Source organism: Meles meles, chromosome 11 (genome assembly GCF_922984935.1).
Source record: "Meles meles chromosome 11, mMelMel3.1 paternal haplotype, whole genome shotgun sequence".
Lineage (NCBI taxonomy): Eukaryota > Metazoa > Chordata > Mammalia > Carnivora > Mustelidae > Meles > Meles meles.
The window spans coordinates 36,488,544-36,501,013 of NC_060076.1; the positions used below are offsets into that span (position 1 = coordinate 36,488,544).

The 12,470-nt window shown below is 49.7% G+C and overlaps 1 protein-coding gene across 9 annotated transcripts in view; it reads right to left on the reverse strand.

Annotated features, from left to right (window-relative positions):
- Positions 1-12,470, reverse strand: part of TMEM8B (transmembrane protein 8B) — a 49,606-nt gene that overhangs the window by 22,869 nt on the left and 14,267 nt on the right. For 2 of the 9 annotated variants that reach the window (XR_006820725.1, XM_046022317.1), the window contains exons 1-3: positions 11,585-12,336; positions 6,680-6,869; positions 6,108-6,315 (exon numbers count right to left, since the gene is read on the reverse strand). Coding sequence is in view for 7 of the 9 variants with exons in the window: in XM_046022317.1 (XP_045878273.1) it covers positions 6,108-6,315; positions 6,680-6,869; positions 11,585-12,128 (942 nt within the window). In the remaining 2 variants the exon portion in view is untranslated. Of the gene's footprint in view, positions 1-2,966; positions 3,022-6,107; positions 6,316-6,679; positions 6,870-11,584; positions 12,383-12,470 lie in introns of those variants that run through there. The other 7 variants (XM_046022320.1, XM_046022319.1, XM_046022322.1 and 4 more) reach the window with 6 other exon arrangements.

Below are 12,470 nucleotides of genomic sequence, written 5' to 3' on the forward strand. Positions count from 1 at the left end.
TCTGAATCTTTCATTTCCTTTATTCCCTACTCAGCCCTCCCAAATGCTGGTCTAGCCTCTGCTTTAACACCCCTGGGGAAGGGCCACTCTACCTCCAGAGTGTAAGCATCTCCAGAGTGTAAGCAACTTGCAAACAGGAACCTTGTCTTATTTTATTTTTGCTCCTCCAGACATGAAGCCTAATGTAAAATGCATGCTTCACAGACGAATGTCTGCTAAATAAATGAATGAACAAATGAATCAACACAGCTGTGGGCAGCTCTGATGTTTATGAAGCCATAGCATGTTTTCTGTCTCCCCTCCCACTGCTCTGCCTCAGGGGACCCACAGGTACCACTGCTCCTTCTGAATCAGAGTGGGTTTCTTCCACCCTGGGGACACGACAGCCACATCTAAGCTTCTCTTCTGGGTGAGATCCCTGACCCTCAGTTCGCATCACCCCAGCACTTTCAGCCTCCTCACTCCTCCAAGGGCACAGTCCCATATGGCCCGTCCTCTGCGTCATGTGCAGCTACCTAAGCCCTCTGACCCCAGCAGGTCAGAGGAGGACAGGGCTCCTGGTGAGGCTTTGCTGTTCTTCTGGACAAATGGCCTTATGCTGGCCCAAGAAACTGGAGGCTACTGTTCACTTACGTGGTTATTCTGACCGAGACCAACCTCTACACCTCATTCTGACAAAAGTTCCAGGCTCTGACATCCCACTGGGTTCCATACTGTGGAACAAGCCAGCCAAGGTACTGATTTCTAGCAAAGCTTCCCAAGGCTGGAAGGAGCCCTTGATGATGCCAGGCCAGAAGACCTCACAGCCTCTGCCTGGCATTCTTTTGTGCCTTTTGCATCACTGCATTCCCAATGCCTAGCATACTACCTGGCAAATACTAGGTGCCAAAAAAAATCTGTTAAGTTAAAGAATGGGTGACAAAAAGAGGGTCCTTTCAGGGCACCTGGGTGGGCTCAGTGGGTTAAGCCTCTGCCTTCGGCTCAGGTCATGATCTCAGTGTCCTGGGATCAAGTCCTGCATTGGGCTCTCTGCTCAGCAGGGAGCCTGCTTCCTCCTCTCTCTCTGCCTGTTTCTCTGCCTACTTGTGATCTCTGTCTGTCAAATAAGTAAATAAAATCTTTAAAAAAAAAAAATATATATATATATATATTAAAAAAAAAAAAAAAAAAAGAGGGCCCTTTCAGAGAGCTCCTCAACCTACCTAAGTTGCTCAAAGACCTCCATCTCTGGGTGCCTGGGTGGTTCAGTCATTAAGTGTCTGCCTTCAGTTCAGGTCATGATCCCAGAGTCCTGGGATCGAGTCCAACCTCAGGATCCCTGCTTGGCGGGAAGCCTGCTTCTCCCTCTCCCACTCCCCCTGCTTATGTTCCCTCTCTCGCTGTCAAATACATAAATAAAATCTTAAAAAAAAAAAAAAAAAAGACCTCCGTCTCTGATACCCACAGCAGATGTCCTTCATCTTTGGTGTCAAACCCTAAGGATCAGAAATATTACCACACATCATCTCATCAACCCCACTTCCTATGGCAGCAGTCACTGCCTCAATAACCTTGCAGTGAGCAAGTTCAAGGGTGAGCGGTAACCCTTTTCCTTGCTGGATGGACAATCCAGGGGGAAGAAACACTTTGTTCCACATCTTTCTTGCTATTGGCTTAACTGAAAGATTAGTGGATATGACCTTAATGGTTAAAATGTGCTCCTTCCTTAAACTATATAATATGCACATCAAAGCTCCTCCCTTATTGCAGAGGGAAGCATCCAATCAGTGGACAGCAGGGAAGCTGCAGGGATGCGGCAGCCTTCACCCTGTGATAGGGCCAGAGGAAGGGCATCAGAAGCCAGGTCTTTAGGAGCTGCCAAGGCATAAGCCAAGTAAGAGTGCCCAAACTGAGCCAACATCAGCAGTCACGTAAGGAACGGGGCCAAAGCAAGGACACTTGAGAAACTAGGAGGGCCAAAGTGAGAAGCAGGGTGGGAACAAGTCTGAAAGAAGCTGGGGAGGAAGGCCTTTGACTGAACCCTAGTATGGCTGGACTGAGTTTCCTGAAGAAGGTCTCAGCAGGGTGGCCAGTGCCAGACTCTGGATAGGGTTTACAGACTAAGATGCCCAAAGACGCTTGCCCTTCCCTGTAGGAATATCCCAGCACCCAGCACAACCTCTGGCCCTCAGTCAGTCAGCACCGATCAACACGCAAGAGTGCTGGTCAGACTGCAGGGGGCAAAAGTGCAAGCAGGGAGATGACTGCAAGGCTACTGCGGTGGCCCAGGAGAAAGCTCAGGAAAGGTATGCTCAGGATGAAAAGAGAGAAGCAGATGCATCAGAGCATACTTTAGAAGTAGAATCAGCAAGACTTTTTCTTTACAGACTAGCTATAAAGAAAGAAAGGGAAAAGAAGAATCAAGTATGCCACCTAAATTTGGGGCTTAAGCAAATGGTGAATGGCAGTGCCATTGACTGAGAAGACCAGAGAGAAGAGGCTTGGGCAGGGAGAAGAATGGGAGTCAAAGGGATTTTCTGTTTGGGTTCTGCTTTGATTTGTATATGCCACGTCTGAGACATTTCTTGGACATCCAATCAGAGATACCAAGTAAGCAGTTAAATATAAAGTCTGAGATGTAAAGAAATTAGGACTCATGGAATACACTTGGAAGATATAACTTACAGGTGGTATTTAAAACTGGAGACACCTAGCAAGAGAATGGAGAAATAAAGAAGGAACTGCCTCAGGACCAGGCACTGGGGCCCCACAAAATGCACCAAGCAGCGGAGACACTAAGAAAGGAGACAGAAGGAGTGGTGGGCAGGAGAAAATCAGCGCAGTTCTATAATGTCATAAAGGCCACGAGGAGAAAGTACTTCAAGGAGGAAAGAGTAATAGAAGGAACTAGTTAACAGCTAGTTACTACTTAACTCTGGAGAGAGGAAGTGGGGACTGGAAGGAGTGAAGGGAAGAGGAAGACTTACTTTTCACTGTATGCCTTTTGTACCTTTCAAATGTTGTATCAGGTGCATATATTACCTATTCGAGACACAAATATAATAATTTAGAATGAGGAGGAAGAGCAGAATGAGCACTGTTAGCAGATTTTAATCTCTTCAAGTTGAGATACAGAGTTACCCTTGGTCTGGTTGATGGATTCAGTCGAATCCTTTCTTCTCTACTATCTGCTTCTTTGCTTTCCTTATCCTTGTTTTCATTATTTTACCTGCTTTCACTTACTTTCAAATCTTGGAGCTGGAAAAAGGAAGCATTTGAGGAGAACACTGCTCCAGATATTTGGAAAACTTTCCCCTAATGAGCCATGTGGTGCCAGATGTTACCTATAGTCCAAAGGCCAGTCCGTCAGTGCAGACTGGGCTCCACAGAATGAACACATGCTCCAAGACAGGGAAGGCAAGGCAATGGAAGGCATGGGTCAAGACAGAAGAGGTGGACAGGAAAAGGGGGGAAAGGAAAGAAGTGAGATCAGTTTTGAACACTATGAATTTGAGAAGATAGCAAAAGAACAGTAAAAATTGGCCATGCCCCCACTGTATGCCAGGCTCTGTGCCAGGTGCTAAGAATACAGTAGTGAGTGGCATAGACACAGGAGCTCACGGAAGTGTGGGACCAGAGCTCAGGAGAATGGCCTGGACCAGAAAAGTTACTTCCCTTTAACAACCTCTTAAAAGTCCTGATCACTCTCAGGATAAAGTTCAAATTTCTAGGTCCTTCACGATCTGGCCTCTGCTCATTCCTCCAGCTCCTTTACCCAGTCCAACAACCAGTCCACACTGAACCACTTCAGTTCTCCCTTCTGCACATTAGCCCATGCTAACTCCCACCACCTGGAATGCCCTCTCTTGCTTTTTCAACATCAGGCCTCACTTCCTGTTTCTTAAAACCACGTCTACCATACTAACAAACTGAGTTACCCTTTTCTCCTTTGTCCTCTTAAAACATCTCCTGTATCTCATTAATATACATCTTATTTATCTGTGTCCCTTGCATGCAATCCAAGGTCTGGGACAAAGCAGGTGTCCAAGAACTAATGTCTAAAGAGAGGTGTTAGCTCATCCCCAAACCTGGGGAGGGCCCTAGAATCAGTGCTGCCTTCCTATGGTCAGGACTCTTCAGTCCCCACCCGAGGCCAAGATTCACAGTAAGTCAGGACAACAATATAAGGAAAAAGCAAGTCAAGAAGATGAAGCCCTGGAGGAATGCTCTGGACAATTAACTCACAGGCTGGAGTCTAGGGAATTCACCAGAGAACTTAAGAATCCTTAGAGGCCCATATAAGATTCCAAAAGATAATCAAATTCTTAGAGAAAACACAAGGACGATCCTTGCCCACCCCTCACCCCCAAGTCTCTAGAAGATGCCTTAACTAAAGCCCTACTTCTCTCATGATATCCAGGTCTGCTGTCATTCATGGGCAAGGTATAAATGTGTCACCTTATCTCTAATATCACCATACCTCAGGAGTTCTGCCGACTAACCCTCCCCCTTGCAGTTCCAAGTCTCCAGACCCCACTTGCTGTATTTAGATGCAAATGGTTATGTCAAGGCTGGTTCTGGCCTCTCCTAATCAGGCGCCCAATTCCTCCTGCTCATCCAGAAGGGTTTTTAAATAACGAGAGCAGGGCTTCAGAAAGATTTTTCCTGTCAGTTCTCACAAAGAGAATCAAGGATCAAAGTCACAATCAGGAATGGGCTCTTTGGGATTTGGCCAAAGACCTAAGGCATTCCTTGAAATAGAATAACCCTTAGGTCTGATGAGAATCAAGATCTACCTAGAACCCAGAGCCATTTCTAGGTGAGTTCCCAACATGCTGTCATCCACAGGGCTCCCAGGCCTTGACAAGAAATTCTCTGGGACAGCCCTCTCAGCAAAAATAGGCCCATCACTGAGGCCTTAAGATGTGAGCCCAGCCACGGTTCCCATAGCTGACAAAAGCAGTGCCAGTGCACCTGTCCCTGTATAATTCTCAGCTCATTCAAAAGCATCATAACACCTTCTCTGAACACTGCACTATAGCAGGAGGAGGAGAAGTGAGTCTGATGCAGTCCCAGTGCCACTGTCCTCAAGGAACTCAGCCTGGAGAGATACAGCTGAGTCAAATCTTCCCCTGATTGGACATTTCTGCCCTTTTCAACTATCAATGGCCAAATCCCACCAGCCTTTGTGTTCTTCAGCATCCTGTTCTTTAAATCCTTGCTCTGCTTATGCTCAGTCTTTCACCCTTACCACTGGCCCCACACACGTAGCCACTCCACTCTGCCAAAGGCCAGCTTATCATACCCTCCCTTCCTGCCAATGGACAAGAGTAAGAAACTTATAGATCCTCTCACTACAAGGAGGAAATCTAGCCCATTGCTGGGAGGGACAGGAAAAACTCTGTGGCATTTCTTTCCCCTCCAAACCAGAATGGAGAAGCATCCTGACCTTTGAACCTACACTGCACACTTTAAAAACCTCTGTTCTATGAAAGCAGGACATTTAGAGAAAAGGGAAGCAACAGTCAGGACAGACACCAGCTGCCCAAGGCCTCCTTTTAACAGGAAAGGATTTCCCTGTCCCCAAGTGTTCTCCTGTGGCCTTCCAGAGGGTGTAGGGAGATGAAATTATGATAGAAGAGGAATGTTTTCTCCCAGATGGACCAATAACTGGGCCGGAGCCTATGAGAGTCTGCAGGGCTATCACCAATCAAGACATAGAACAAGACCAGTCCTGGGTTTGTGCAGCAGCATAAGCCCAATCCCTGGCTGGCTTCTGATCAACTTGAATGACCCTTACACCTTCTAACAGGGACACTCCTCCACAGTGCCAGGGCCTGTGACTGACTCCAGACTCTGCACTTTCCCTTCAGCTTACCTGCACCCACTATGTCCTCCTAAGGCTGCACCCACTATGTCTTCCTAGGGCTCCCAAATTGTCTCCAAAAGATCATGACCTCTGGCCCACCAGGTAAACTGCTGGCCTCTAGCCATGGCCCACCCTAGCCACCCTTATGTCGTTGCCCACCCTGGCACAAGGCTGGTATGCCAGGTGGCCTGTGAGGGGGATTCAGCAGACATGGAGAAGCAGCTTTGACTCCCTCCTACCCTGGGCAGCATCAACCCACCTTGACAGAGATGTGGCCATGGGCCTGGGGAAGGTGGGCAGCCAAGAACCAGTCCCCAGGTAAGGGGCTGCTGACGTTAAAGATGCCTGAGGTGCGGTTGGGCAGTGTCCAGCTGAGGGTCAGGGAGAAAACCCCAGGCACAGCCGTGTCCCCTGGGAAGTGTGTGTGCAGGGGATTGATGACAGGGGGTGCCCCGGACCGGAAATACCTGGGGGACCAGAATGAGAAGAGGAAGACAACAGGCAATGGGGTGGGAGACGGGAAATGGGGAAAAGAAAGAACTGTCACTCATTGCCAATAACACAAGTGAATTCCCTATATTGAGACATACAGCAACATGTTCCAGGTCAGGAGTCAGGGCATAAAGAGTAAAACATCAGCTCAGGCTCTCACACAGTCAAACAGTAGTCAGGAGACAGAGGTCTTGTCCCTTACTCAGTCACACTTCAGTCTGGACAAGGGTGAGGGGCCAGGGCCAGGAGGTCAGTTTAGATACTCATACAGTCACACTTTAGTTTGGAAAGTGCTCTAGGGTTGGAGGTGGGGGTCAGAATGTTAACTCAGACACTCACACAGTCACACTTTGGTCTGGGCAGTGGTCCCCAAAGGTTCCTCCCTGCTCCTTGAAGATGATGAGGTTCCAAACAGCCAGGAATGTGTCCTCAGGAACATGGAAGTGGAAGAGCTCGGTGCTGGCAAAGGAGCGGAATGGACTCAGCTTTCGGGGTGAGCAGGTGGAGTAGTCAGTCAGGAAGAGGCCTCCTGGGGAGCAGGCAAGAGAGAAAAGAGCAGGGTAGGACACAGGGTACTTTTGTTAAGCAACAGAAACATCAGTCTTCCTCACCAATAGCACCAACTCAACAAATATTCTCCCCTGAGCCAGGAGCTGAGGCTCATGGTGCCCTAGTCATCATCTGCTTTAATCCTTATAATGACCCTGGGGAAAATGACCTGTTTTTACAGATAAGGAAACTGAGGCTCAAACCTAGACCAAACTGAGGATTCAAACCTAGATCTCACTACATCCTAAACCAGGACCCTTTATAAGCCCCCACAGCATCCCTCACTTTTGTTAGCAAGCTTAACAAAACAGAGGTGTGAATGGCATGTGTTTGGGGGGGGGGCAGGCGGCAGGGCACATAGGTTCTTTGGCCACTGAACAGACTAGAACTCCACCTGTGGAGCTTGGGAGTCAGCACTGAACTGTGTAACTTCCTTGTTTATTTTCTTCCCCTTTCTATTCCCCTGTGGTTCCAGGAGCAGTAAAAACCCTCAGAAGCTTCACAAAAGCTGTCTGTATACTGGCTCAGGGCAGGAGGGGGGAGAGGGGGAAAGTGTGGTGAGGATGCAAGGGGCCTGCTTGGGTGGCAGAGGCAAAAACAGGAGCTTGTAGGCCACCATGAGAACTCCTAGGAGAGGAGGGGAGTCATCAGGTCCTGTAGGATTCAGAATGAGCAACCAAAGGGCGTTTCCCCAGAGGGAGGCCCAGTGAGGCGGTCAGTCAGTGACTCAGTGGAATCTCAAACCACCTGGAAATATTCACACTTGGGCTTGGGGGGACTGGTCATCTCCAACTGAAGTGCCAAAATATAAGTACCTGATCATGGTTGTTCACAGCAGAGCCAAGGTGAGCAAAAAAGTCTGGGGTCAGCAGCTCTCCAGGCAAATGCATGGGCACTTGGACTACTGTTGACAGTGAAAACCACCCAGTAACTCAGAGGCAAATAAGAGTATCCCTGATGGCAGGCAAAGTTCTGGAGAATCTGACTGCTCTGGAAACTTAAGATCAGCCCTAGAGAAGCACAGAAGGGTGCCCCCAGGACTGATGAGAAGGCTGGAATGCTAGCAGCTTTCAGGACAGAGCAGGGGGTAGAGGGGAAACTGCAGTGGGTTGTTTTCAGCCAAATAGTAAATACCCATAGGGCAAACCTAGTCTGACAAACTCCCTTCCAGAAATGGGAGCTATACCTCAAGATGAGATATTGAAATAACAGAGAAAGAGACATCTGGGAAAGGGAGGTTGCTGAAGGAGGGAACACTGGAAAGGAAGGTGCTATTGAACTTCAATGTAACCCTGCAGGGAGCTGCCCTAAAGTATGTAAATATTGGCGGTAGATTGGCCTATGCTTGGCTTCAAAACCATGGCTTCAAAGCCAAGGACTAGTCAGTCCAGTTCAGGCCCCATGATCGGTCTTAACTGTCAGCAAGGAAAACCTGCCCCCTTTCAGAATAAGCTCTGATAACAGGGAGGCTGGAAGTCAAAAGCTGAATAGCCTGGCTACTATTGTTTACAAGGAAGTGGAGCTCTGGAGCACCCTTTGCTGGGTTTAGGGGAGAGCTTCTCCTCCCCAAAGCTGGTACTAGGGATGGGTCATCGGATGGGCCACCGCTATTGCTAGGAAGAAATACTGGCCAGGCCCTCAGGGCAGACCCTCAGAGAACGGGTGGTGAAAAGCAGCTAATGACTTTTGGGAAACAATGGATAAGCACAAAGTACAAAAGTACAAGTACGAAAAACCCCTGTGATTCAAAGGAACATGGCAAGGCCTGGAGAACTGGGAAACTGGTTAAACCACCAGAAGAGTGGCCAGGGGCTACAGAGGTCACGGGATGGGCTGGCGGGAAAAGTGAGTGAGCAGCAACTGGACAGGGTGGGAGGAACCTAGAAGTTCTGAGGGCAGATGCTAGAGAAAGTGTCCACAGCCCCATTCACTCCAAGCTTTGGCATTACACAATGGCCTACAGAGCTGTGTCCCAGAGGAAGCATGAGTGAAGCCCTAGCCAAGCTCAGACAAACCTGCCCTGGATGTTCCATACTTCCACATGAAGCTATGGTGATTCTCCACGACCATCTGAAACACACATGCGCACATGCACACACACACACAGGCAGAGGCTGGTCCTGCTAGTGACAGCACTAAGTAAAACAAAAGGTCACTTCCTGGGATGGCAAGGCACACCTGAGCTATGCAACTATAGTCAGCTGAGCCCAAGGAAAAGACCCAAGGATTAGGGTAGACCAGGAGACCCAGGAGGTACCTTCCATTCCTGAAATGAGATTGAAGCCAACAAAAAGCATTTACTAACACTATGCTATGTGCTCTGATGTGCTGTGATGGTCCTGTGACACTGCCAGCCTCTCCTCAGGTGAAACCTGTCACCACCACCAGGTCACAGAGCACCTCTGCAGGCCAGGCCATAGCCTCCAGGGCAGGGATTATTAACAACACGAAGGACAGCCCTTAGTAGAGCCTCTTCAGAGCTCTTTACCAACTTAATTACAATTCTCCCCAAAGCACCTGAACCTGCTTCTGGATAATCCACATCTTTGAGCTTCCTATAGTTCTGTGGCTGTCAGCCACCCTCCTCCCCTAGCCAGCCAATGCTTGCTCAATGGGCTCACGAACAAAGAAGCCATGCTGGTAGGGATGGAAGCTACAAATTGGGCACAACAGTAGATTCTCCCTCACCTAAACTGAAAAACTGGTTTGGCTACTACCTCTACCGAGTGCCTAATTTTCCAGCAGCAGTCATCAACACTGAGCCCCTCTACAGTCCCTTCCTTCCAAGAGTCAGGCTAGGGGCACATGGATTACTCCTAGATGTTGTGGGAGGCAGCAAGCATGCCTCCAACTAAGAAATGCACTTGGAAGGTGACACTTCGTGATCTGTCTATAAGAGCAGGAAGAGCTGAAGAGGAATGTGTGTGGCCACAACACGTACTCTCCCCCTCACGCAATAACATAGGTACTCGGAGGACTCGGGGCCTCGTATGCACACCACAGAACATACTAACCACAAGCATGCATACACACTGCACGTGACCAGCATTTCCCCCCCGCCTCAGGTACACAAACACATAGGTACCCAGATGCCAGTGAACACACATATAGAGCTTGGACACTTCTGCAGGGGCATGACCTTTGGCCTGTACTGATCTTCTCAAGCTTATACACTGAACTAGGTCCCCAAAGCTCACTGAAACTCAACTCCCACCCAGCTGCTCTGTTATTTTTTTTTTGCCAAAGACTCCCTTAGGCACATCTCCATCCTATCTAGAGTGCCAAAGGGTACTGGGGGCTGAGGCCATGAAGACTGCAGTCATCTCCTTAAGATGGGGCCAACTTTATGGCCTATCTCCTACAGCCAAGACCCCCTCCTGCTCCCACTTTCCACCCATTAAGAAGTTGGGCCTCCCCTTCTCCGAATCACTTGCTCCCTGGATGGTGCTCCTAGGCTGACAATTGGCAAGTGAGGAAGAGTTTGTGGATTAAGCACCTGTGTGAGCAGACAGAAGACAGGACAGGTTGTGCTTTGAGTCCTCTCTCAACTGGGTCTATTTTCCTATCAGGCATATGTTGCAGTGAAAACAAAACAAAACACTAGTATGAAACAGGAATTAGGAAACTTTTTCTAGCCCCAGTACTGCCATTTACAAGCTGTATGACCTTGGGAAAACTGCCCCATAACTGAGCTTCAGTTTGCCCATCTATAAAGTGGCCTCTATATTTCAAGACTGCTCTAAAAGTGTCAGGAGGGCGCTTGGGTGGCTCAGTGGGTTAAGCCTCTGCCTTCGGCTCAGGTCATGATCTGAGAGTCCTGGGATGGAGTCCTACATCGGGCTCTCTGCTCAGCAGGGAACCTGCTTCCCCCTCTCTCTCTACCCACTTGTGATCTCTCTCTGTGCCAAATAAATAAAATCTTTAAAAATAAATAAATAAAATAAAAATATCAGGAATTATTCTTAAGCAAATCAAACTTATCTGGAATAAGACTCATTACAAGAAGAAAACTAACCCATGTCCATCTGTTTGCTACATGCTGTTCTCAAAACTGTTTTCTTAACCCTGTTTTTTTTTTTAAAGATTTTTATTTTATTTATTTGACAGAGAGAGAGATCACAAGTAGGCAGAGAGGCAGGCAGAGAGAGGGGAAGGAAGCAGGCTCCCTGCTGAGCAGAGAGCCCGATGCGGGGCTAGATCCCAGGACCCTGAGATCATGACCTGAGCCGAAGGCAGCGGCTTAACCACTGAGCCACCCAGGCGCCCCTCTTAACTCTGTTTTAATGCATGCCCAGTATCTCAAAGTTCAGGCTAGATATTCCCACATTGGACTAGAGGCTCTCTGATATAGGATCATGCCTCCCCCATCGAACTTCCCTTGCAGAAAGAAGCTTCCAAGTTTTCCTTCTTGGAAAAGCAAGAGTCAAAGCAGCGTCAGGATACCACCAGGAAAGAAAACCTTGGGTCTCTGTCCTGGGGACAATTAGGCACATGCTGAGCCTCAAGCCCACGATTTCCTCTCTTCCTACCCTCCCAGTTTCTCTCAGTTGTGGAAGACCTCTCTCCTCCCTATTTCTCCCGATTTCTTCCCCAGTGATCTAGTTGCCCAGGTCCCACCTCTCCTGAATCCCTCCAGTCCACCCCTCCCTGCCAGAACCCCATCCCTGCCTCAATGCTTCCTGCTTCTGCACTCACCAGCCCCTGGGCCAAGGACAGAGAACAGCAACAGCAGCAATAAGGCTGGCGGCAGCTGGAGCCCAGACCTGAGTCGAGGCTGGGAGAGGGGCAGGGTATGAGAGAAAGGGGTGGGTAGTGGGAGAGACTTGGGTAAACACAGAGACGAGGGCAAAGGCTGAGATAATGGATTGGGCTGTGCTGGGCACTGGGGCTTGAACAAGGGCAGGGAATGGGATGGAAGAAGAGGCTGTAATGGGGATTGGGGCAAGGGCAGGATTTGCGCCCCAGGTTTAAGCAAACACTGGGAATGGGGTTGGGACAAGGGTTGGGCTGGGATTTGTGACAGGAGGTGGGACAAGGGCAAAGGAGGGGTTGGAGGCCAGGACAGCCACAGGGACTGGGACTTGGACTGAAGGGGGAGCCTGGGTTGAGACTCGGATCTGGGCATTCGCTGGGACCCAGGCCCGGGCAGGGGCCGATTTGGGAAACGGGGCGAGGGCGGGGCTGGGGGCCAAAGGCTAGGTGAGGATAGGACGAGGGGCCGGGACAAGGGCTGGGCCATGGCCCGGGGCGGGGGCGGGGCCGGACCGGCCAGCGCGGGGCGCGCGCAGAGCTGACCCACGGCTCCGCTCCCCACCCCCAGGGAGTGGCTTTCGGTGTCCTCGTGCGCCCGGGGCCAGGGTCTGGCCGGCTGAGGCCAGGCCGGGGACCTGGGTAGGAGTTCAGGCCTGGGCGACTCCGGGCTGCGCTGGACCGGCGATAACCAGGCCCCGCGGCGGCTGCCTCTGTCTGACGTAATTATGACGCTCCGCCCCTCTATCAGCTCGATTGGTTCTTGTCAGTAAAGCCCACCCCCTGCCCTATTCTATTGGTTTCCAACTCGATTCTGCGGGCCTCCGAGGAC